Source organism: Camelus dromedarius, chromosome 7, assembly GCF_036321535.1.
Source record: "Camelus dromedarius isolate mCamDro1 chromosome 7, mCamDro1.pat, whole genome shotgun sequence".
Classification (NCBI taxonomy): Eukaryota; Metazoa; Chordata; class Mammalia; order Artiodactyla; family Camelidae; genus Camelus; species Camelus dromedarius.
In genome coordinates this window covers 78,359,209-78,384,453 of record NC_087442.1, presented here as the reverse complement: position 1 = coordinate 78,384,453, position 25,245 = coordinate 78,359,209, and the positions used below count along the sequence as shown (strand labels likewise).

Genomic DNA, 25,245 nt, shown 5'->3' with positions numbered 1-25,245 from the left:
CCCCTCTGTGCTCTCTTAATGGTTATGAGTGAAGTTTATTCGATTATATTATTAATGCAACAAGTAGATACTGAGTATATACAATACCCCAGAAACTCTGCCACCTTATAGGAATACAAATTCCACTAAAATACAGTCTTTGCCCTCAAAGAGCTTCTGAGAGGCAAGGACATTTAACACAAAACTACGAATTACTGTCCTACATACTCATTTAAAAAGTACTGTGACATTTGTCCTGAAGTTTACTGGTCATTGAACTTTTCTAGATGAATTCCGAATGTCACAAAGCACACTGAAATCTAATTTTCAAAATTTAGTATTTTTCAGGAGAACAATGTTTACGTAAACAGCCAGGTTTTAGGACCTAACGATCAAAGTCTAAAATGTGACTTCCTTGTTTCACTGTCAACCCAGGATTTAAAATGAGACACACAGGTGATCTTGAGAGCAGTTCTTGGTTTTGTTTTTGTTTTTTCCAAGCAAAAAATAATGCCTCAGGGAGATGATTGTCACACACTCTTTGAGAAGATACAGCCAACAATTTGCAGTCCCATCTGCCGCTCAGAACGCTGTAGGACTCTCCAGGGAAGACTGACTTATGCTGAAGGAGGTGGCGCCCGGTAGGTACCGGTGGGGGACGGGAGGCTTCTGTCAGCAGGAGTGAAGAGTGAACCAGCTTCCCTAATAAAAGTGAGTCGTTCCTCCTAAACTGGTAACATCTTCAGATGTCAGAGGAAGTTATATGAAATAGAACAGCGAGGAAAAATCTGTTCATGAGTGAAATTTGCAAGGATCCCTAACATGAACGCAAGTCTGGTGGTGATAGTCTTCTGTCTTTGACCGGAGATTTGTTAGGTGAAAGTAGACATTTAAGATAGAAGAAACTTTTCAAAGCATGGAGAATAGTCTTTATTTTCAGCCAAGAAACATTTCTTGAGCACATAAGATGTGCCCCATGTCACATTAGACAATGTTTAGACACAAAGGAATGTTACACAACACTGGTCCCTGTCTCACTGTCTGTTGGGGAGATAAGGGCACAAACAAATAGTTAGAGCATTAGGTCACTGATGCTGTGACAGGCTTTTACAAGGTGCTGGTGGACAGAGTCGGGTGGAGAAGGAGGGAGACGTCTTGTTTAAGTGGAGGCTTCAAAGATGCATGGTAGCTCACTAAGTTGATGAGGTCAAGGAGGGGCCACGTAGCAGAAAGAAAAGGGAAGTAGAAAAAGTCTGTTATGTGTCGGGGACTTCAGGAGATTTAACGTGGGCAGAGGGAAACCACTAAAGCCTTTTGAACAAAAGACTCATATAATCAAAGCTGTGCCTCTGAAAAATCCTTCTGGCAATGTGCTGGAGGGTTAGACTGGAGAAGGGAAGGGTTTGGAAATAGGTTCACCAGTCTGGAGGCTCCTGCGGGCTTTCAGACCAGACATGAGGAGAGACTGAACTAAGGGCAATGAGGTTGGAGCGATGGGGCCATGATAGCTAGTTGCTAGTAAGTAGAAAGGACAGGACTTGAGGAGGCAATAGTCAGTGCAGACTATCCTTTCAAGAACTTGGGCGATGAAGTCAAAGGGAGGAAAGGAATAGAGAGTGTGCAGAATAAAGCTTTTTTTCCCCCCTTAAGATGGCAGAATTGAGCAGGTATGTGTGTGAGAGCATTGTTCTCAGGAGGTAAGAGAAGGGGATGTCTTCCAGGACAGGAGTACAAAAGATAAAGGTGGCATGGAGACAGACAAATCCTTAGATGGAGTGGTAGAAGGTGAGTGTTAAACAGACTCCTCCTCTGCACATACACGGGCAAAACCAAAATGGCTAATTTTCTCAATGGTGGTGCCGTTACTGAGACTGAAGAGGTCAGCAGAGCAGCGGGGCTTTAGAAGATTATTGAAGGTAAGGCCTTGCGCTCTAAGAAAGGAGACTGACCAGGGACAGATCCAACTGCCATATAGCAGGAAGGCCTCAGCTGCTGTGAGAACAGAGGCCAGTCTCCAAAAGAGGCAGAGCTGAATGATGCTTGAGATCTGTATGGCTGAAAAAATGTTAACAAGCAACTTTGGACCAGGGTATCAAAAGTTCCACAAACGGGCAAGATGGTGACCTGTGAATATTTGTTTGCAATTAAGTTCTGAAGACTCTCTATCACAGCATTGGACTCTCACAGCAGCACCCTCCTTTCTTAGGGTTTCCCCGCCTGCCCCAAGCACCCCAAGTCTCTGAGTCTGTGCAGGTTTGGTGAATAATTAATGTCTCACCAAGACCTGAGGCCCCTGCCTCCCTCAGTGGAAAAGATGTAGATAAACTCAAAAAGCAGCTTACTCTATGGTCTAATGATTAATCTTCCCTGGGCCCTATTTCATTGCAGCTAAGTTAAAAGCTGACCAACTGGACACTTAAACCCTTCTCCCTGGGTGATTAATTACAAAACAAAACCTCCTGACTGGAGGAACAACTAACTCTACTCTCTCGTGGGGGAGTGGAGGTGGTGGGTAAGGGCAGTTTTGCCGGGAGAACTAAAAGATGAAGCTTTGAGTCCACCAACTGCTAAGGCAGCAGAATTGGGCTAATTCACAGAAAAGTTGATAGACACCCACCACCAGCCTTTGCCCTCTCCAACCCTCAGGAGCTGGGTGAGCATAAATTAACCCCTTATTTAACCAGTCAGGTCACCCACAGTGCTGCTGGAGACCCGTCGCTAGAGGCTCTCTGGCCCACCTCACCGTTTGTACACTGCGGAGTTCCTGTCTAGAATTTGCAAGGTTGTGCTTTGTGCAGATGGTGTGGGTGTGAGTCTCACCAGAGACCTCCAGCTTCGTGGCTGAGACAACTCTTTTAAGGTGAGAAGGGAAAGGTGTCACTAACAATAGTGTCGTTCGAGAAATTACCTGAATTCGAGCCATTGTCTGGATATGGGGGGAAATACAGGCTTTAAAAACAGACGGGAACACAGTGATGCCCTAGCCACCTGTGGGCAGGGACTCCAGGCAGGTCCCGAGTTGGTGCACAAAGGCAGCGTCGGGAAGAACACTTCGCTTCCTCTGAACGAAGGCGTCACAGGTGCCGCGCCCAGCCGGGGCTCAGCAATACCGGGGGCTTGGCTTCTTGGGAACAAACCTGACAGATCAACCCTCTTTCTAAAGGGTTAACTCGTCGTCTCCGTGAGCTCCGTGCGGGAGTTTGCAGCCTTGGGCACCTTTTCGTGACTCACTCTTTACAAATGTAAATGCACGAGCTCGCGGGAGGTCTGGACCAGCCCCCTCGCCCGGAGACCTGAACACCTACCTCCGAGACCAGCCCCAACGCCTCCCGTCCCCCGCGCATCGCTCCGGACGCGCGCCCGGCGGCGGCCCCGCACGCAGCCCAGCGCTGGGAACAGGAAGGGCCACTACCCCGCCGCGTCCGCAGAGGCGGCCTTAAAACAAAAGAGGCTGCAGGGGGGAGGTGGGACCTGGACCTCACCCCCTCCCCGCCAAGTTGGGGCCGCCCGCTACCCGCCCCCTCCGCCCGGCTGCCCGTGTGCGCATGAGCAGAGGCGCCTCCCTCGGTTCCTCCCAGGGCGAAACTTTCTAATTCCCTTCTTTGGGCTCGGGGGCTGCCAGGCGCCGGGAGAGCACTCGCCCCGCCGGGTGAGCAGAACAAAGTGGCGGTGCGATTTTTCCCTCCCCACTCTCCCACCCGCCGCTTCCGTGGGAGCGGCAGGAAATGCGAGGGCCCCTTTCCTCTCTGAACATTTGCCTTTTTTCTCTCCACCTCTCCAGAAAGGAAGACGGGGGAAAAAGAGCCGGGGGCTCGGTGGCTGTGCCCTCCCCTCCTCTGCCGTGTCTTCTCAGCTACGGGGACGGACATGGGGCGGCTCCAGGTGTTCGCGTTCAGTTTCTTAGGTAATTTCGGGGAAACGGTGCCCTGAAGGGGGTGGGATTGGGCGAGGGGGAAGAAAACCCGAGGCGTCGGACTCAGATTCGAGGGAGCCTGGGGGATGGGGAGGGGGACCTGGTGGAAATTCTGCACTGGGATTAATCGCCAGCGCCCTCGGTTGTGGCCGAAGACTGCGCGCGAGGATCGCCGTGGACCACATCCTGGGGGGCTGTGCCCAGAGCTCCGGGTGCTCCCGCAGCCGCCGCCCGGGGCTTTGCACCTTCGGCCTCCTGTTCTCGGTGGATCTCTCCATTGCGGGGGGTCAGATTTCATGGGGCGACGGCTCGCCTTCCGCCGTGGAGGGCTCTCTGGCAGCCTATTTCCCAGGAAAGTGCCTAAGCTGAGCGAAGGCTTCGTCCTGGGAACAGATTGGAACCATGTGGCTTTAATTAACCATCACTGTTTGCCCCCGGATGGCGCCAGAAACAGCTGGACCGGGAGCTTCCCTGGAATGACGAATCGTTGAAGCCAGTCCAAAGCCGCAGGGACTGTCCACTCGCCCCTCGCTCGGGAAAGTGGCGTCTCCCGCGAACCCCACTACTCCCTACCCCTACCCCGCAAAGCGCCTGCGACCTCCAGGCGTGCACGCGCACACACATTAATGCGCCCCCAGGCTCACAGATTTCCGCGCGCACACTCGCACTGTCACACTGAGGATGCACAGGCTGCTGCGTGCACGCGGGTTCACAAGACATACACACGCAAGCGTGTGTGCGGCTTTTGGCCACCTGCCTCCCTCCCTGTGCCCAGTTCCAGGCAAATCGAAGTGGCTGGTCTGCACTTTGGTGATTTTGGTGGCCGGAGCTGCTTCTCAGGGCAGATAAGGGTGGGCGCAAGTGTGGGTGGTTTTCCCTGGAGTGATGCTGTCGGCTGTTGGACAAACCTGATGTATCTGTGTTGCTTTCTGAACCCTCCTCTCCATGTCCTTGCCTCCCTCATGTCTCCATTGTGTCTCTTCTGTGTATTGTGCTTTTTTTTCTAAATCGAATCTGCCCTGGCTCCTGCTTATTCCTTCTGTTGGGGTCCGCTCCCTACTTGTTCCCTACCCGGTTGCGTGCCCCTTCCACAGCCCTGTGCGGAGCCCGACTGAGCGCCCAAGAACCCGAGTTTAGCTACGGTTGCGCGGAGGGCAGCTGCTATCCGGCCACAGGCGACCTTCTCATCGGCCGAGCACAGAAGCTCTCAGTGACCTCGACATGCGGGCTGCACAAGCCGGAGCCCTACTGTATCGTCAGCCACCTCCAGGTGAGGGCGGAGAGAAGGCTCCAGGCTCTGCGTGCGCCTCCTCCAGTCCAGACCTAAGGGGAAGGCCCAGGGGACCTCGCATCCTCCCAGGTCTCCAGATAGGAAGCGCGGCAGCCAGGGAGTCCGGGATTAAGCTGGTAGTTCACTCTCTTGCCCCATCTCAGTTTGCACAGTTGCATCCGCCGAACATTTCCTGCCGCCACCGCCGCCGACACGGTCAGAATTGAAAGGCAGGGCTGCAGACAGACCTGGCCCCTGCCGGGTGCCCTGACCCAGGGCTTCCAAAAGTCCCATGTCTCGTTTTGTTTTGTTTAATCTTTTCTCTTTGGAAATGTGTATAAAAGGTGGTTTATACTCTTCTTCTTTATATACTGAGTAGCAATCTTGGGTTTTTCCCCATCTTTCCTTGGATAAAGGATGTTCCAGCACTGATGCCTTGCAAGGTCACTGCAATTACTGATCCTGCTTTTCTCTCATTTGGTGCCGTTCCCATCTACCTCCATTAGATACCAGGATCAGATGCTCTCTTCAAAGTGCCCTGGTTGCCATGGTACCCCGATAGCAGAGGACCAAAATGAAATTTCAGAGTGTTCCGTTTCTGCAGGTAGACCCAAATCTTAGATTTCGAAGGTCCCGTTTTTAATAAAACTAATTTTAAAAGGCACAAAGCACGAACTACCCAGAATCAGAATCCCTTTCCTTGATTTTTAAAAAAGGAAACTGGTATTTCTGGCCTCTGAAGCAAGCCTAAGGGATGAGGCTCCCGTGCATAGTAAGTTCCAAGACATTTGCTCTGACTTTGGTGCCTGCACCCACCTATGTATCTGCCCTTTAGGAGTGGGACAGAATGTTGTGTGGTTTGCACCCAGAAGCCTTAAAATTGAGTCACTTTTATTGAGCAGAAAGAGCCCATTATGAGACCCGATAAATTAAACCAAAGGAATGCGGTAAAGTGGATTCCACTCATTTGCTTCCAGGTTTACACAGAGATGTCTAGACTGCTTCCTCCTGATTAGATGCAAAGCTATAATTAAACTTTTTTTTTAAGTTCTGGTAATTGTTCTCCAGTCGTAGTTTCCTTGACTACCAGTTAATGAAGGCAGTTTGTTACCTTTTCTAATATTAATGTTTAAATTTTACCTAAAATGTTACACTAACATTTACCTCAGAGGCCAGAACATCCTGTGAATGCATCGCCAGATCCTGAAACCAGCTTTGACCAGAATGAGAATTGGACTATGTATCTTAAAAGCAAGTAGAGCCAGACTCTGGTTTATATAATGAACCTTGAAATGGTGGAGCGCTCTTCACAGATAGCAGAGCCTCAGAAAGGGCTGGGCAGGTACCTCTCACAAAGATTTAACAGGTGTGAAAACTGAGGCAGGATGCGTAAGTGTTTTGTCCAGCACCCCATTGCATCCCTGACTTCTGGCCTCTATTTCTAGTTAGTACATCTTGCCAGTCTCTAAATCCTTGGGGAGGAAGGTGATAACTTGTAGCTAGCTAAGTAAATACAGATGTAAAAGTACAGTAAGTTGACACTGCCCTTCTAAGGATAGCGCTCTTACATAAATGTTGTTCGCAAGATGTATATGAGTTTCTGTAGATTCAGTCTCAGTGTCACTTTCATACTTGAGAATAATATGCATTTCAGAAAATGTAGGTAGAGAGCAAAGCTTCGTGTAGAAAAGGGGACTGCTAAGTGATGCTGTTTAAGATTCACCACGATGGAGTGCAAGGAGGGCTCTTTAACTTTCCTGGCCAACTGCCAGGGTGCTGGGACCCCCCATTTTAGGGCGAATGAAAATGAGAAGAGAGAAGTTCAAAGCTACTCTAAAACCTGAAGTGTATATCTTAATTCCAGTTCAGATCCAGTTGGGCATTCTTTGAATTGGTCCCAATTCACAGAGCTCCCAGCACCGCAGGACAGCCTGGTGCCCCCTTCCCGAAATTCTGAGCAGTTTGTAGGACAGCCTGCTTGCCTCCACACTGACTCACTGCTTGGGCAGAGTAGAAGCTAAGAAATCTTGCTCTGTGGTTCCCAAAGCTTTTTTTTTTTTTTTTTTTTTTACATTTTTTTATTGAGTTATAGTCATTTTACAATGTTGTGTCAAATTCCAGTGTAGAGCCAAAGCTTCTTAAATACTTCTGCCTAATACTTGGTTTCTGCCTTCTATAGGTTTTAGAAAATCAGGCCAATTGAATTGTTGGTTTTTTCCTTTCATTTTCAGTTTGCTTTATGTCAGCAGAAATTCTCTAACACCTCCTCTGCATTTTACTTCAAGAGAAAGCTTCTCTAGCAGCTCATTGAGATTAAGGCTTAAGCCTAGAAGTTTTATTTTGATTAAATTAATAGCTTGTGGAAACAATGCCTTCTTTCACTTCGACCTTGAATTTGCAAGAGCAGAGGAAATTTTCAGGAGTATTTCATACTCAGTAAGTTAAAAAGTGAAAGGCATAGATTATGTCATTTAAGTAATTTTGGCACATTCATTTTTCTTGAAGCAAGTAAGTTTGATTTTTGTTTTGGGAGCTTGATTTTTGGTGTGTATATGATTACTTCCTAGACTCATGAAAGTAACTTTGCTTTCAGGAGGACAAAAAATGCTTCATATGCAATTCACAAGACCCTTACCATGAAACCCTCAATCCTGACAGTCATCTCATTGAAAATGTGGTTACTACATTTGCTCCAAACCGCCTTAAGATTTGGTGGCAATCGGAAAACGGTACGTGGTTGGTGTAGGAACAAGTTCCGTGGAGTGACTGGTCACTTGGAAGGAGGGTTCTTGGGTGTTTGTAATTACGATTGGTTTCTCTATCCTGGAATTATGGTCTTTGACAGATTTACTGCCCGAAGCACTAACTTCTCTTGTTAAAATCTGATCCTTCTTCCCAAAGCATGCACTTCCTGTAAGAAAGCAGTTTTTCATGCTCGACCAAAGGAGTATTTCGTAGTCTTCATCCTGAGGGGGGCTTTAGGGAGCGCGGGCATGTGCTGGGGGCTGTCTGGGGAGGGCGTGGGAAAGCCCTGCCCTATCTCAAGCTCTTCTTCCACAAAGCATAGCATCTTTCGTTTTGATCAACCCTAAAGGAAAGGGCAGAATCAGCGCCCACCACCACTACCACCTTTCTTCCATCTGGAGAACATTTAATAATCGTACTATGAATACACATTCAATGTAATTCTTTAGACTCTGTCATGACGGATAATGACCCCAAGTCGATTTTCCCAGTGAGTGGGTGAATCCAACCCTTTTTCCTTTCTTTGCCTTTTGGGTTTTGGTTTCATAAGTTCATCAAAAAGGATGTTGCTGCTGTGGTGAAACTAAGGCCAGATTCGTTCTGCATTTGTTCCAAACTTGGATGCTGAAATTTGGAGACTAAAGGTAGAGTTATTGTGCTTGTTAGCTAACAATGTACCGTAAGGTCTTTTTTAAAAAGCATTTATGAGAAAAGGTTCTCAGAGAAGTAAGGCTTAGTCTGGCCAGAGAAAGCATGGGCACTACTGGACCCTTTTATTATAAGCCCTCCACCCAGGAAGCTTTTGGATGCTTGTGGTCACTTGTTCTGTAGCGAGGAACTCCCTTAATAGATATTTTTGTCATCAATTATGAAGTCACACATGGTTCCTAGAAGACTGCTGGTTTCTGGAGAGTGTTGATTATTCATTGGCCTTGGGACTCCACTGGCGATCAACTTGATTGAGGTAGTCTGGGCTTCAGAGGGCGCATATCCATTAGAGCCTTGTTATTTCTCCTAGGAGGGCTTCTTGGTTGATAGTTCAGTATCAAAGAGAAGGTTCTGTAAACCTGCACTTGAATCACAGAGGACTTCTGAAGGAGCATAGAGTGGACACTGAGAGTTAGTGTCCACGTCCTTCTAGTGGGACAGAAAGACAATTCCAAGAAGGAAGGAGCTGATAGACAGTAAACTAGTTTATCATGTGCTAGAGTTCTAGAGGCGGGTTTGTCTTGGTTACATAAAGAGTCAGTCAGTTTCTATAACTTTGAATTTGTGGGGGCAAGAGAGTCCAAATGCCAGAAAAAAGGGACTTTCAGATGGAGGGGCGTGAGTGCTCTGTCACTGTGTCACAAGAGATTAGATGAGATTAGGCTGATGGAACTTAGTCTCTGGAAAGCCAGACCCATTGTTACTGTGCCCTGTCATCTCTCTGTCGTCTGATCGTTCACAGTTGAAGACTTTCTTTATGAAAGTGGTTTTTTGCCATTTTCTGTGTGTTCTGTCCAAGTTGAGCTGAGCGCAATGATGTTAAATTGTCAGTGTTGAGGCACAGAAATGGGCTTGAGATACGCAGCTACTTTAACTTGCCCTTCATAACGCTCTTCCTCGGTTTGACAAATCAAATACGCTGTAGAAGAATCGTCTTGTTTCTTTTCTCCGTGGATTTTTCTTTCCGTATTTAAAACAAACAAACAAACAAACAAACAGTGTTGCTTTATCAGGTCAGAAATCTAAAATGGAATGTGTTTTAAAGTCCACATGGCCACATACATTCTTACGTTACCGAACTGGTCCTAGGCTTGCTCGTGCTTTACATTATTTTGTTATCTCTTTATTTTAAACAAACAGGGCAGGTTTTTAAAAGCCTGAGAAAAGAGAGAAATATAGTTGCTTAGGTAACTTTTCACTCAGAAAGAACAGTCCAGCATGGGCTGGTAATATGGTCCTTTGTAACAAGTCAGATAAGACTGGTCAGTATGATTATAGTGTTTGGCTTTAGCATTCCAACTAACTCATATCCGTTCCACTGACCGCCTTCCCCCATCCCCCACCCCCACCCCCAATTGACCTGGCAGTTTTCCAGTGGGAGAGTTTTTCAAAAGTCCTACTGATTTCCTGAAAGTACACCAGCCTGTGACATGATTCATCCTGACACATTCCTGTCTTCCTGCATGTTAAGACTTCTTAGGCTTCGGGAGGTGGACCCCAAAAGCTCTCTCAAGCACTGGAAACAGGGAAGGGTCTCCTTTACCAAACAGGCAGGCTCGAGGGCCCCGGGGATTGGGGAGGAGGTAAGCTTTCCGCCTCTGGAATTCCAGTGGCCTTTTTAGCCTGTTAACGTGGGACGATCGACCCCCAGGGCATAGTGCAGAGGCCCATCTGTTTGTTCAGGCTTTCCCCTGAAAGGGAAGATGTTAGCATTTGTTCTGGGCCGGTTTGTTTACTTGACCCATTCTTTGTCTCTTTGGCATTACTTCTTGATTGTGGAAATGCATCCAAAGGTTTCTCCAACAGGGATCAGTTTTTCTAAATTGGAGTGTAATTAACATAGATGGTGGACTCTGATTTGTTTTCTTGGCTGCATAGAAAAAAAGGAGTATTTGTGTTTCTACTGGAAAAGGACCACATCCCTGTGCCTCAGACTCCAAGCTGAACCCCTACTGTGCACAGGAAGCGCCCCCTCTTGTTTCCCCTTTGAGAGTCCCTCAGCTTAGAGGGTTGGGAACACTTCATTTTTTTCCTAAGCAAAAGATGTCTTTCTGAACAGCAACGAAAGATTTTCTGCCAAATGTCTTGTTCCAGGGAGCAGATTCAATACGTTGAACTCCAGAATGATTTGTGGACCATTGATTTTGCTATGTGCATTATCCCCTCAATCAAGTCGGGGGTTTATTGTTGTGTTATCTTCAGCTCCAGCTTAAGATAGACCTCAGAGAGAATTTCTATGAGGAGCATAAAAGATAGTTTAAGAAAATGGTCTCAATTGTTCACAGATGTTCCTGTTGACTGTTTCCTTTTCTTTTCTTTTTTTTAATCTCCTATAGGCGTGGAAAATGTAACAATCCAACTGGATTTGGAAGCCGAATTCCATTTCACTCATCTCATCATGACCTTCAAGGTAAGGAATCCATAACTGTCTCACAGATGAGAACACTGGGTCATTCCCCTTTCAGAATGGACGACTTTTGTGAGTTCGCCTAAATGGGAACTTAAACATGATTGTTGTTATAAATTGGGATATTTGAGCAGTTTTTAATCATAGGCGTGATTAAGTCCGCTTAACACTCTATATCTCCATGGCAATAAGTAGAGAGAGCCACTGTTTTAAGGTGATTCGACTGTAAACTTTTCATTAGAAATTTTTCATTTCCCCACGGAGAGAGGCAGCTTTGACTCGCTCCCAAACCACAATAAAACGTCTGGCGAGTAAGTCCCCGGCGCCTCATGTGGATGTGTTACTGCTGAGTTTGGTGACTGACGAGGAAGTGTGTTATCATTAGTTTTCAAGGTTTTGCAAAATTTGTGGGAAACTTTTTACGGTTCCTTAAGAAATGTGCCTGCCTCCTTAAATGTAGAGTTTTCCCATCCTTTTTCTTTTCGAGATGTAAAATGACTCCCGGACTAGGGAATGTCTCTGTACAAAGTCCCTTTGTTTCTTCTTAAGCAGCTGCCTGGAAATGACAGACTTCACAGGGCTTAAAGTACACGTTGCTGCACAGAAAACCCATAATTTACCTATTGCGTCTCAGATTAAAATCACTTCTGAATAGTTTTCCATTGGAGTTGGGGGCCTTATCTGTACCCTCTCAGGTTGGGGGAAGGTGCCGGGTAGGTTTACCATGTGGGCAGGTAGCCGTGACAGTCTCGCTGGTGTCCTCTGCCGCAGCCCGCGAGGCCAGGGGGCAGCACTGGGCGTGGAAGTCACGTGACTGGGAAGGATGCTGGACTGCTGGTTCCCAGGCCTGAGCTCTTCATCCTCTTGCTTCTCCCCAGGAAGCTGCTGTTGCTGCTGGGGGCCTGGTGGTGTGGGAGTGGCCCGGGGGAAGGTTTACCTGTGACAGCTGCTACTGAGAGGGTTAAGGAGGGCATTCACGAAACACCTCCTTGTTCCTTCGTGGGCCATGCACTCAGTCTGGCGGTTGGAATTGGAACTCAGCCTGGGATGTTGCCTTCACGTGATGCATCACCTGCAAATACTCAAAGGCATCTTTATTAATGTTGACAGTCCTACCTTTTGCTTTGGCAAGGCATCTGTTTGCATCCATGGGTAGTTCTGAGTCCGTTGACATCCACAAGTCATGTGGACATGTATTCTGTAGCTGAATACTCATTCCAGTGAATACCCTGGGCCAAAGATGACAATCTGCACAGACGTGCAGGAAGTCAGAGGAGGCGGTGATTAAACCGAGATGTGAGGACTGGCTACGAGTGGTCAGACTTTGTGGGAGAGAACTCAGCCTTTGGGTTCTAGCTCATGGGTGAACAGCAACATCTGTGTATGGGGTTGCACAGACCTGGGTGTGAATCCTATTCTGCCCCTTGCTGGCGTGCTGGGCCAGAGCTCTGACTTCCTCCTCTGTAAAATGAGAAGAGACCACTTACACTGCAGGTTGTGCGACACACCCCTCTGCTCCGGGGGGAGGGATGGAGGGGTGATCTTACTGCCCTGACAGAGGGTGGGAACGTAATCGCTTTTATAAATGTTGATGCTTGGCATGTCATAATGGCTCTGCAAATATTTACTGAATGAATAAGTGGCTAAATGAATTCAGCCATCTTCTGTTTGTAAGAAACTGCCTTAGATTTTAAAGATAGCTTGTGACTGCTCTCCGCTGTCAGAAAGCTTCCAGTCTTCTAGGGGAGAGACCTAGGCTTGGAAATAACTTAAGACCCAAGACAGGATGGCTAACTGGTAAAGCAGGAGTTCAGACTCTGTCCATCAGCATGGAGGAGGGGAGATGAATTTTAGCCTGGGATAAAGGACAAAGCTTTATGAGGAGAGGGCTGGATTGCAGTTGACCTGGGTCAGGGAGAGTGAGCAGGATTTTAAGGGAAGGAGGTAGAAGAAAAGCCGTTTTTGGCAGAGGAAACAGTTTGAGAGCAAAGTACCAGTGGTGGGATGGTCTGGGCAGGGTTTGTTCACATTGCTATGTAGACCTGCCCGGAGCTTGGGGTACTTAGGGAAGGAAAGGGAAGTCGGATGGTAAGGACCTTGCATCCTTGCTGAGGAATGTGAACTTGATGGGAAACAGGGAGCCATCTGTGAGGAAATGAGACCGGTGTTCCAGGAAGGGAGCCAAGAGGAGATAGATGGGCCTGGGGATGGAGGAGAGAGGACGGAGCAGTGGGTGGTCAGCATTAAGGCAGCGCTGACTTGGGAAGGGCTGGTGTTCACGCACAGGCTGGCTGTGCTGCTCAAGGAGGAGGGGGCTGCCTCCTGCAGCCCGGAGCCTGGCAGTCTGACTTGGAGAACTTTTTCAAACCCCACGTCTCCCCTTGCTGCCAGCCTCTGAAACTCTCTGCTACGCTTGCCTTAGGGACCTTTTCCAAAAGGAGGAGCCCCTGTTTTCTAAGGGAGTCAGTCCAACCCTTTAGAAACAAAGGTTCAGCTATGAATTGGAGAAAGATTAGAAGCAGAACGGTGGAAGACAGGGTCAGGAGGGGGATGAATCAAAGACTACTGAGATATCCCAGCTGTGGAAGTAGGAAGGTGGTGATACCACGAACGGTGGCGAGGACAGGAAGGGGACAAGGATGAAGAGTGCGTTCGTCCTTCCCCATGTCTGTGTGGAGATAGGCTGGTGGCTAAGTGGACTGGGTTTTCTTAGGCTGGCAAAACCCATTTAGCATACTCACAGTATGTTTTTTGAACATAGCCAGATATTTCCAAACTCATAGCTCTTTTATTTAGGATAAATTCAGAGGCAGCTCTGCAGCCATGTGACGCCAAGATTTGACGAGTCAGCAAAGAGCGTTGGAAAGGCATCCGCTCTGTAGGTCAAATGTGTTGTCCTGGTTTCCAGCAGCTTCTTAGCTACACAGGAAATTGGATAACTGCTCAATGGCCCTTTGGGACTCAGAAGGTTCCAGAAGGGAGGGAGAAGGAAACACAGCCCAGACGGGCTGTAGGGCTTTTCCTCTCTGCTCCATTGCGACACAGAGACATCAGGCTTGTCTCTCTCCAAGTGTCGCCACCCAGGATGCAGGTCCCTTGGGGAGCTGACCCTGGTTCAGTTAATTATTGGGTTTTTCCCTCCCCTCCTTTAAAATTCTTAGTCTGATGCTCTCTTGGGATGAATAAAGTATCATTTTCTCATGTTCCTGAATAGGTCACAAAATAAAACTTGAGCAATGAGTAAATCTATCAGTCAAAGAATCTGTCAGAATGTAACCTTCCATTTCCTTCCCTTGTTCTCCTTTGATCAGTGAGGAAAACCATTGGGATGATTAAGGAAAGCACAGGGAGGTCTGGGCAGGTCCTGGTTGTCACCATTAGTCATCACCCAGGTTTCTGTCATGCATGGGTTTTCATTCAGAAGTGAGTATCTTTCATGCACCCCAGTGTTCACAGCAGCACTGTATACACTAACCAAGACATGGAAACAACCTAAATGTCTATCAACAGATGACTGGATAAAGAAGTTGTGGTAAATACATATAATGGAATACTACTCAGCCATAAAAAAGAATCAAATAATGTCCTTTGCAGCAACATGGATGGACCTAGAGATGGTCATTCTAGGTGAAGTAAGCCAGAAAGAGAAAGAAAAATAACATATGATATCACTCATGTGGAATCTTAAAAAAAAAAAAAAAAAAGACACTAATGAACTCATCTATAAAACAAACAAACTTGCAGACAGTAAACAGTCTTATGGTTACCGGGGAAATGGAGTAGGAAAGGATACATTTGGGAGTTTGAGATTTACAAATGTTAGCCACTATATATAAAAAATATATTTAAAAAATTTCTTCTGTATAGCTCAGGGAACTATATTCAATATCTTGTAATAACCTTTAATGAAAAAGAATATGAAAATGAATTTATGTATATGCATGACTGGGACATTTTGCTGTACACTAGAAATTGACACATTGTAACTGACTATACTTCAATTTAAAAAAATTTCTTTTTAATACACAAAAACGGACCCCTCCCCAAAAATGAGTATCTTTGTTCAGATTCTGTCCACTGGATCACCTGAACTTTCTTGATCTTCCTCCATCGTACTCTGCCACCTCCCAAAATGCACTTGTCCTGTTGAAGCATCTGCCTAGTTTTAGTGCTCATTCTGCTTAATCTCTTATTTCCAGTGGACCCTACTGGCCACATCCTCCTAAGCCTCCATCCTGCCTCATTTCCAGGATCCTTGTCTTTTTCCTCCTTCCTCTCTGACATCCATTTTTCAGGCTTCTAGTATGCTGTTAGCCAGCGAGGCAGAAAGGTCTTCATTCTGCCTGGATTGAAATCTCTCCACCAAGAGCTAGCAAGTTAGTCATCACTCTGAGCCTCAGTTTTCTCATCTGTCAGACACATGGGTTGTGAAGGTGTATTTGTGCGCTCAGGCTGCCGTAGCAAAGGACCCCAGACTGGGTGGCTTCAACAACAGAAATTTATTTTCTCAGGGTTCTGGAGGCACAAAGTCTGAGATCAAGTTGTTGGCAGAGTTGGTTTCTTCTGTGGCTGCTTTCTTTCCTTGGCTTATAGACGACTGTCTTCTCCCTGGGTCTTCAGACAGTCTTTCCTCTGTGCATGTCTGTGTCCTGATGCCTTCTTATAAGGACGCCAGTCACATGGGATTAGGGCCCACTCTAACAACCTCATTTTACTTTAGTTACCCCTTCAAAGACCCTGTCTCCAAATCCAGTTTTACTCTAGGTACTGGGGGTTAGGTCTTCAACATCAGGACGTGGGGAGGACACAGCTCAGCCCGGAACGGAAGGTGACATGAAACCCCGTGGTTAAAGTTCCCGGTGCTGCTCTCTTGCCTTCATCTAGCCCTTGGCTGATGCATTTTCCTGGACCACCGACCTGGGCTCTTTTATCTTGTCCTTTCCCCTCTCTTTTTTGTTTTGGTGGGGAGGAGTAGAATTAAATCTTTGGAGGTTTCAAATATTGTACGTATACAGTGACTCCCAGATCCATGTTACAAGCCCCATTCTCGCAGCTGTGTCCAGACCACTGTTTCCAGTTGTCCAGGGAGCGTCTCCATGTGGAGTCCTTGCACCAACTCGTCCAAAACCAAATGCCTTCACTTTTTTCTTGCGTCTCTGTTAGTAGCAGCACCACCTTCCCCTCCAACTCCCCCACAAGCTACCCAAGCTCAGGGATTCCTGTTTCTCTCCTCTCCCTCCCTTTCTAATGAAATCTGATTGATCATTGAGTGCAATTCAACGTATTTTACTTTCACTAAATATTCAGGGCCATCAGTTTCATCCCTTTCTTCCAGCTATACTGTGATGCTTGAGTTAAGACCTTCCTCTTTTTTTTTTTTTTTTTTTCCCTATCACTTGGTTTCCCTGTCTCTGGTTTTTTCCGTGTCCAAGAACTTGGCCAGAGTTATTTTTTTTAAAGTGCAGTCTGATCACTTCATTCTGTTCACTTAAATGTTTGTGTTCCCCTTCTTTGCATAAAAATGAAGTAAACCCCTCAGCAAGGCAACTAGTTCCTTTCTGCCCTGCCCCAGACACCCCTGCCACCTGCAGCCACCTCTGACTGCTGCCTGGAAAACACCCAGTTATGTATTCGTGACCCAATTTGAGACTGTTTCTCTCTGAAGCATTCCCTAGCTATGGGGGTGTGTATGTGTGCACTAAAGTATACACAACATAAAATCTGACTTTTTAACCATTTATAAATACAGTTCCAGTGGCAGTAGGTATATTCACAATGTGTGTAACCATCACCACTATCAACTTTCAGAACTTGCTCATCACCCCAAATAGAAACTCTGCCTGTGTTGAGCAATAACTCATCATTGCCCCCCGACCCCAGTAACCCCTAGTCTACTTTCTGTCTCTATGTACTTGCCTATTCAAGACATTCCATGTAGTAGAATCATAACATTATTCTTCTATGTCTGGCTTATTTCACTTAGTATGTTTTGCAGGTTCATCCATGGTGTAGGAAGTATCAGAATTTCATCCCTTTTTATTGCTAAATAATACTCCGTTGCAGGTATGTACCACCTTTGGTTTATCCATTCAGCCGTTGATGGACGCTTGGGTGGTTTCCACTTTTTGGCAGTTGTGAACAATGCTGCTACGAATGTTCACATCTGAATCCCTCTTTTCAGTTCTTTGGGGTACATGGCTGGAATTACAGGTTTCTCCAGCATCTTGAGTTAGTAATTCCTTTCTCTTGTTTTCCCAAAGCACACCACATGTAACTCTCCCATGGTGTTTGACATATTGTATAATAAATGATTTCTCGCCATACCTGCACCTCATGGGACGACTTCCAGCATGTAGACCACTGTCTGGTACTCGGTAGCATTCATCACACGTCTACTGAATGATTAAGTGAACGAATGAAAGAACGAGCCCTCAAACTAACCAGTCATGCCGTGGGCATCATGACTGAATAGACCAAACCTTGTCTGCGATGAGGGCTTGTTTATAATCAGCTTCTAAAGAGAAGCAGCTTACTGATCTCTGTTAGGGCGGGAGAAAGTACAAAACTTAGAAGCTGGACACTTTCCGCACAATAATATAGATGCTCCATAGAGCAGCTTGAAGGGTTTGAAATCCACCACAGTGTGAAATCCCAGCCACGTGAAGTCGGGGTTGGTAGCACACAGTCAAATGATATTTTCATCTGGGATTTTTAAAAATACAGATTACCAATAGAAAAAAAACATCAAATGCATCTTTTCCACTCTGCCTTTAGACATTCCGTCCAGCCGCCATGCTGATAGAACGATCGTCTGACTTTGGCAAAACCTGGGGCGTGTACAGATACTTTGCCTACGACTGTGAGAGCTCGTTCCCCAGCATTTCCACCGGCCCCATGAAGAAAGTCGATGATATCATTTGTGATTCCCGATATTCTGACATCGAACCCTCAACGGAAGGAGAGGTTTGTTTGCTCTGTTTTCCCTTCTACTTACAGATCTAGTGTTTGAACACTGCGAAAATGCCCATTACTCCTCTGTCTATTTTTAGGTGATATTTCGTGCTTTAGATCCTGCTTTCAGAATAGAAGATCCTTACAGTCCGAGGATACAGAGTAAGCTTGTTTTCAAATAAAAGCATTGATGGAAAATAGCAATCATGGAAGAGCTCTTACCCAGAGCCCTGTACCCAGAATCTAAATATCCACTGCTGAATCCACCCTCTTCATTTCCCTCTTTGTCTGCAGTACTCTACTGGAAGCTCTTGAAATTGTCAGTAATCAGAGTCCTCACTGATGGGGAACACGTTTTGAAAACAGTAAAAGATTTATGTCATAAGTACTCAAACAATTATGCTAGCCAGAATACCTTGTTTTGTTGCTCAATATCACGTATGCATATATATATATATAGTGTGCGTATATATATGTGTATGTGTATATATATATAATAAATTAAGGTGTAGATTAGGCTGTTGTAACAAAGTAACCCCCAGAATGCAGTGTCTCAAATAAAATCGAAGTTTATTTCTCTCTTAGGTAATCGCCCAGAGGGATTTCCAAGTAAATAGACAGTTCACTTGCCATATGCACGCTCACCGGATAAAATACAGGGTGACACCCAGTTCAGTGTGAATTTTTAGACAAACAATACTTTTTTTTAGCATAACTATATCCCATTTAATGTTTGTGACTAATGCACATGCAATATCTGTGGTTGGTGTAACTACGTCTCGTGGGATCTTTGGGACATACCTGTACGAGAAAGTGATGATTTATCTGAAATTCAAATATAACTGAGCACCTTGTGTATTTATTGCTAAGCCTGGCAGCCCTAGCCTTTAAGTCACCCAGATTCCCACGTTCCTTCTGTCTTATAGTCTGTTTCCCCATAGCTAGAGCTGGACCAACACCCTATCCTTGTCCCACCCTAGGGGAGGGGACGAGTAAAGGGCGGGCAACCTGGAAGCCGTCCATCACTTCTGTTCAGACCCCATTGGCCAGAATTAGTGCCATGGCTGCTCCACAGGAGACGCTGGGAAACCTCTCTAGCTAGGTGGCTGTGTGCACTCTAAAACTCTTGGCTAGGGTTCTTATGGTTAAAGGAAGAAGAGAAGACAGAATCCTGGGAGAACATCAGAAATCTCAGCCTTGCTCAGTGTGCTCAATAAGGTGAGGTTTGTCATTCCATTTCACAAAATAGTCAACTGAGGCCCAGGATTGGGATAACATGGCCAAGGTTACGTGGCTACTGACTGTCAGATCCTGAATGCCTGTTACGATTCTCAGTACAGAGCTGTTTCCTGCATCCCGCCACCATGATTATGTTTTTACAGAAATATGTTTTGATTTTCTTGGGAGGCAGAATGCGCTCAAATTCAGAGAATGGGCTTTGGAGCCCAACAGAGCTGGGTTTAAATCCCACTTCCAGCATATGATAGCTATGTGACTTGGGGCATGTAAATGACCTAAACTAGAGGCTAAAAAAAAGTTTTCTCGTCTGTAAATGGAGATAGTAATACTGACCTTATGGTTGTTAAGGAAGGGAAAGGAGTTGATGGAGATAAATGACCCACCAAGCGCCCAACACGTCGGAAGTGCTGGACCCAGGAAGCTGCTGGCGCTGTGGTCGCTGCAGTCAGCTGTCACTCAGGTCTCTTGCAGACCAGCCCCGCACCTCCAAGTGGGAGGAGGAGTCCCTCTCCAGCTGCTAAGGTGCCATCAGTCCAGCAGAGATGGGGCGGGGTCTGGCTGACCTTGAGCTTGGCCCTCGTCTTAACCAAGGCCCCATGCACTTGCAGGCTTGCAGCGTGGTTGCATAGAATGGAAGAGGTCCAGGGCATATGACCAGAAAAGTGAAGTTTCCCCTCTCAAATTAATTTTACGTGTGGCCTGGACCGTCTCTGGTCTGTAATTTACTAAGTAAGACAAGTATTTAATGACATCTCCAGCCCTGTGCCATATGAGTGAGTTCTGGGAGGCCTGCCCTCCCTACTCTCCAAATCCAGTTGCAACAAATATCCCCATGGGCTCTGTGACCAACACCTCCTGGGTTCCTCAAAGGACTCAGGGGCTGCCCCTTTGGGGTGAAATTTGTGGGACTTGGGGAGTATGCTGCTGTGACAATTCTGTTGTCTTTGGCTGTTAAGTGGCATTGGACATTCTATTTCTTTATTTTTATTCTTTATTGAAGTGTAGTTGGTTTACAGTGTTGTGTTGGTTTCTGGTGTACAGCACAGTGATTCAGTCATACACATGTATATATTCGTTTTCAGGTTCTTTTTTATTAGAGTATTACCTATAGATAATGTAGTTCCCTGTGCTATACTGTAGGATCTTATTTATCTATTTCTTTTTTTTATTGAGTTATAGTCATTTTACAATGCTGTGTCAAATTCCAGTGAAGAGCACAATTTTTCAGTTATACATGAACATACACATGCATTCATTGTCGCATTCTTTTTTGCTGTGAGCTACCACAAGATCTTGTATATATTTCCCTGTGCTACATAGTATAATCTTGTTTATCTATTCTGCATATGCCTGTCAGTATCTACAAATTTTGAAGTCCCAGTTATCTATTTCTATATTAAAGCACCCACTTTAACTGATAGTGCTTTGAATGTCCTTTGCAATCAAGGGGACAATACCTCTTCAGTTGTCCGTGCTGTTTTGACTTCTGAGACTCACTTCAAAGGTGATTGTGCCTCTTAGAAGAGCAGGCAATACGAGGCTTCGTTGTTGTTAAATATGGCAGGAGAGAGTGGGGGGAGCGTATTTGCTCTTCTGAGGGCTTCCACAAAGATCAGCTCGAGGGCTTCTAAATACTCCAGCTGCTCTTCAAGTTTGTTGTCTGGCCTCATGTCAATGGGCGCTTGTGCTCACGCTGTGCGGGAGCGTTTGTGCAGGCGAAAATGTTGGCCTTCATAAATTCCATTCAGCTAAGCAGGACCACGGGGTCTCTGTTTAGCTCTGGATTTTTTACAAAGAGCCTAAGTATCATGCATGGACTCATGGACTTTGTCTTTCAACCCACAGCTGTTTCGGTCATCTTCATTGTAAGCTCTGCATACATTATAAGTCTTGAAAGTTGTCTCTGGGCTTTGAAATTATCCGATGCATTGGGCCAATGCCCTGTTGTCCTGTGTTGTAACTGAGAGGAAGTCATCTGCAGAAATGCAAGTAAAGCTTAGAAGCTTAGGGCAAGTGGACTCATCCATCTTTGGGGGCCCTCTTCGGCAAGAGCAACTTAGCAATTAATGAACACACTGGTGGAGAAGGTTGAATGACTCCTGGTTTATCAGGTAACTGGAGGAATTCACTGATGGCCCAGCCTTCTGTAATGAGCTTAGGCCTATAGAGGCAGGAGAAAGAAGAAGAGATAAAATAAGAGAACGTGGTCTCCAAGTAATTTCTATTTAGGAAAAAGTCATTTGCCCCAACATCCCAATACTAAGCTTCTCTATCCTTTCACCACTGTATTATATTGTAAATTATTTTGTAAAACTAGGACAAGAGAATTGTAGATTGTAATGCTGCCTAGAAACTTGGTTAGGATAGTCCATCCTGGATTGATTGATCCACAGTGTTGAATCTATTTTAGTAACTTGGATTTCATCTACGTGGGGGGAAATTTCAGACAGTATTTTCCTGTCCAAAAATGGACACCAAAGTGTTTCTAACTATCTTACAATAATAATGAGAATTGGAGGATTTTGATCAACTTTGTCCCACCTGGATGGAATCTTCTGATTTTGAGACTAACGCTAATTGCCATGGGAACCAGATGGTGTTGCAATAGTTGCGATGACTCTGTGCCGGTGGGTTCTGGCAATCACGCAGCTGCCTTCTTAAATTTCTCCGCTTTCACACTTCTTCCTGAAACATCAGTCTGCAGACAAATCCATCTCAGGACAGATGTTAAACTGATAAGAAGGGAGTAAACTTTTTCTTCCAGAAACTGTCACATTATGTTCAACTTGACTGTTCTGTGCATCTAGGTCATGCAAGGGGAGTAAACTTCACTTAAGCCATTTTTATTCATGACGCCTTTTCTATAAAAGATGTCTAATCGCAGAAGAAGTCTTGCTTGTTTGATCAAACTTGTCGTCTCCTTGGTGGCTTTCGTAGATCTCTTAAAAATCACCAACTTGAGAATCAAGTTTGTGAAACTGCATACTTTGGGAGATAACCTTTTGGATTCCAGAATGGAAATCAGAGAAAAGTACTATTACGCGGTTTACGATATGGTGGTTCGAGGGAATTGCTTCTGCTACGGCCACGCCAGCGAGTGTGCCCCCGTGGATGGCTTCAGTGAAGACGTGGAAGGAATGGTAAGCCCAGCGCACGCTCCAGGCGGCTTTCTTCTCGTCCAGGGGATCCTAAAGAGCAGATCGGAGCTTGTCTTACCTTCAGCCTTGTTTATTTGGGGTTTTATTTTCCCAGACATCTGCTTTCACCCTTCGTGCCGTTCTGGTGGTTGGTTTTGCGTTTTTCTCTTTGCTGACTTTCTTGGACCGGGAGGATGTCAGGACTGCTCATTTCATAGACACCGAGTTAATTTTTAAAGATTGTTGCTGCAGTAAATATTTTAGTCAGCGAGGATTACAAAGTTTTCTAAATAACAATCACATCTTCCTTTACTTGAGAGAACATTAAAAACCACAAGCATTCCAGTCTTGATGCTGGAAGGCATAAATTGATCCCAGCTTAAAGACCCTGGAAATTTGAACCTAGAACCACGGGATACCGTTTAGGGATCAAACGGACTTTTGTTTCTTGGAATCTTCGAGTTTCATTCTTTTCCCACTTTTATGCAGTGTTTTCAAATTGAGTACTTTTAAAAGTTGGGGGTTTGGATGATTTGCAAAGTGGACAAAGTTAGGATATTTTGCCAATTTCTAAGTGAATTGATAATTCTTGTTAGAAGAGACAAGGAATTAAGTAATTTGCCAGAGGGCCGTAAGTAAGTACATGGCAATGGAAATTCAAATCTTCCTCTTCTGACTCTGAACCTGGGTCTCCGTTGGACTGTGGGCCTCGCTTGTTTTTAAAAAAATTCTTTTTTGGGGGGAGGTAATTTTAAAAATCTTATTTTTATTTTTTAGTGTGGATGATAATTAGGTCTATTTATTTTTATTAACAGGCACTGGGGATAGAACCCAGCACCTCATGCATGCTAAGCACTCACTGTACCACTGAGCTGTACCCTCCCCTGAGCCTCCCTTTTTGATGAAAGGTGTGTCTTGTGCAGTTGCTGTTTGCCTTTTCAAAGATTATTAGTCTTCATCTAAGAAGGGAAAGGTGTGGAATTGAGTGTATTCAGCTGCCTAAAACTTCTGCCTTCCGTATACTCCAGCGAGAACATTGATTGCACAGATAAAGTTGAATTTTTACCCGAGCCTAAAGGGAGAATGAATGTAGCCTTACGATCTTTTTGCTCTATCATCCAGAGAATGCTGGGTAGATTATATTTAATTCCCAGTGTCATAAATTCAGTGTGTAGCTAACCTCCTGTAGTCATGTCACTAGTCTGCGTCTCGCAGTACTTTATTTTGTCTGTTCCATCCCTTGGTATGTGCTTTGGGATGGGCTCAGTCTTTGTAAAACCACCTTGTAATGAGAGGATTTTAGGCTCCTGTTAACTGCAGTCCTGTCAAGATGGGTCCAGGTGGACCAGTCTGTCCTGTTTGTGAATTCCATTCTGTAGAAACTAGCATTAAGGTGAGGGCCTCGTGTAGGTGAATATTTGCCAGAGCAAAAGAATTTATTTCTCATTTAAGTGCCCCTGGGGCTTAAGTGTGTCGGGGGCAATGCAGACGAGCCCAGCGTGGGCCCTTCCTAAAGCAAAATCATCTGTATCTTTTTCTGAGAATTTATATTTCTTTCCATTAAGGGAGAGAAAATGTCAATACGGTAAATGATTAATTATTAAAATCTCATTGTGGGTTGAAAAAATAATTTTTAAGGGCTATGCCTGAAGTCAAAAACCAGAGCAAGCACACGTACCTTTCTTTTGTGTAGGACAGTAAGAAAAGTGACAGTAATGTGAGTTGGTTCCCACGTGGTCTCTGCACACTTAGTTCCCTGTTATAACTTTTTTTGATTTTTACTGTAATAGATATTTTTAAACCCTTAAATAACTAGTTTTTAAAAAAATTCTTAAGTGACTGATTTTGTTCATCTGTTCTTTCCATTGATATTTCAGTAAAATATCTATTGAGTATCCATTATATGATAGGAACTATTCCTAGAGATGGGAGTTAAAGCCATCAGTAGGACAGAAGGACCCACTGGGGAAAGGGACAAAATGAAAACAAAAAACGGGGGAGGCGGGTAGAGCTCAGTGGTAGAGTGCGTGCTTAGCATGAACGAGGTCCTGGGTTCAATCCCCAGTACCTCCATTAAAAAAATACATACATAAACCTCATTACCTCCCCTCCCCCCAAAAAACCCTCATGGTGAGCTACCAATTAGAATCAGCACAAAAAGAGGGGTTTATATCTTCCATTGATTCTGGAAAAAGTCTGGCCATTAGTATATCTCTTACTTTGCTCTTTCCTGTTTTTGTAACTTTCAAGGTTCATGGACACTGCATGTGCAGGCATAATACCAAGGGCTTAAACTGTGAGCTGTGCATGGATTTCTACCATGATTTACCTTGGAGACCCGCTGAAGGTCGGAACAGCAATGCCTGTAAAAGTAAGTCTCGGGCAGAGGGACGTTTTTGAATCAGTTCAGACTCCAGTAGCCACTCTCTGAGGAGAGGTGCTGTCATAGTACACTATTTTGCAAAAGGAAGAGAAGTCCCTACACTTCTCCCAGCCTCCCCCTGATACTCTTAGGAAGTCACTGACCACTCAATTAACCGACTCGATTGGTATTCATTGAGCAATAGCTATGTGTTTCGTAGATTTGGGAGAAGATGGAGATGTGGGTCCTGGCATTGTGCTTGTTTTTAAGGCAAGATGATTGTGAGAGAAAAGTGAGTGAAGATGATGGCATGGTAGATCAGTGAGGTCTAGGAGAGACAGAATAGTTTTCAGCCTTTTTTCTATGCCAGCCCAGCTGTAGCCTGTGCATCCTTCCGTCCATCCCTCCACCCATCCATCCCAGGGTGTGCTCTGGGCAGAGGGGTAGTTTGGAGCACCACCACCCTCCCCACCGCACACAGCGCCTCTGATATCATCTCCCACCTTTGAGGTGTGCCTGCCTCTGCCCCTGCTG

At 45.5% G+C, this 25,245-nt stretch overlaps 1 protein-coding gene across 2 annotated transcripts in view; it reads left to right on the top strand.

The window, feature by feature from the left end:
• Window positions 1-470: 470 nt before the first annotated feature.
• The window catches only part of LAMB1 (laminin subunit beta 1), a 70,130-nt gene continuing 45,355 nt past the window's right edge, over window positions 471-25,245 (top strand). Inside the window, exons 1-9 of one of the 2 annotated variants that reach the window (XM_064487696.1) lie at window positions 471-620; window positions 3,761-3,883; window positions 4,987-5,162; window positions 7,756-7,891; window positions 10,952-11,025; window positions 17,797-17,985; window positions 18,072-18,135; window positions 22,150-22,352; window positions 24,600-24,720. In XM_064487696.1, coding sequence (XP_064343766.1) covers window positions 599-620; window positions 3,761-3,883; window positions 4,987-5,162; window positions 7,756-7,891; window positions 10,952-11,025; window positions 17,797-17,985; window positions 18,072-18,135; window positions 22,150-22,352; window positions 24,600-24,720 — 1,108 coding nt within the window. In that variant the 5' untranslated portion in view covers window positions 471-598. Of the gene's footprint in view, window positions 621-3,548; window positions 3,629-3,760; window positions 3,884-4,986; window positions 5,163-7,755; window positions 7,892-10,951; window positions 11,026-17,796; window positions 17,986-18,071; window positions 18,136-22,149; window positions 22,353-24,599; window positions 24,721-25,245 lie in introns of those variants that run through there. The other variant, XM_031454682.2, reaches the window with a different exon arrangement.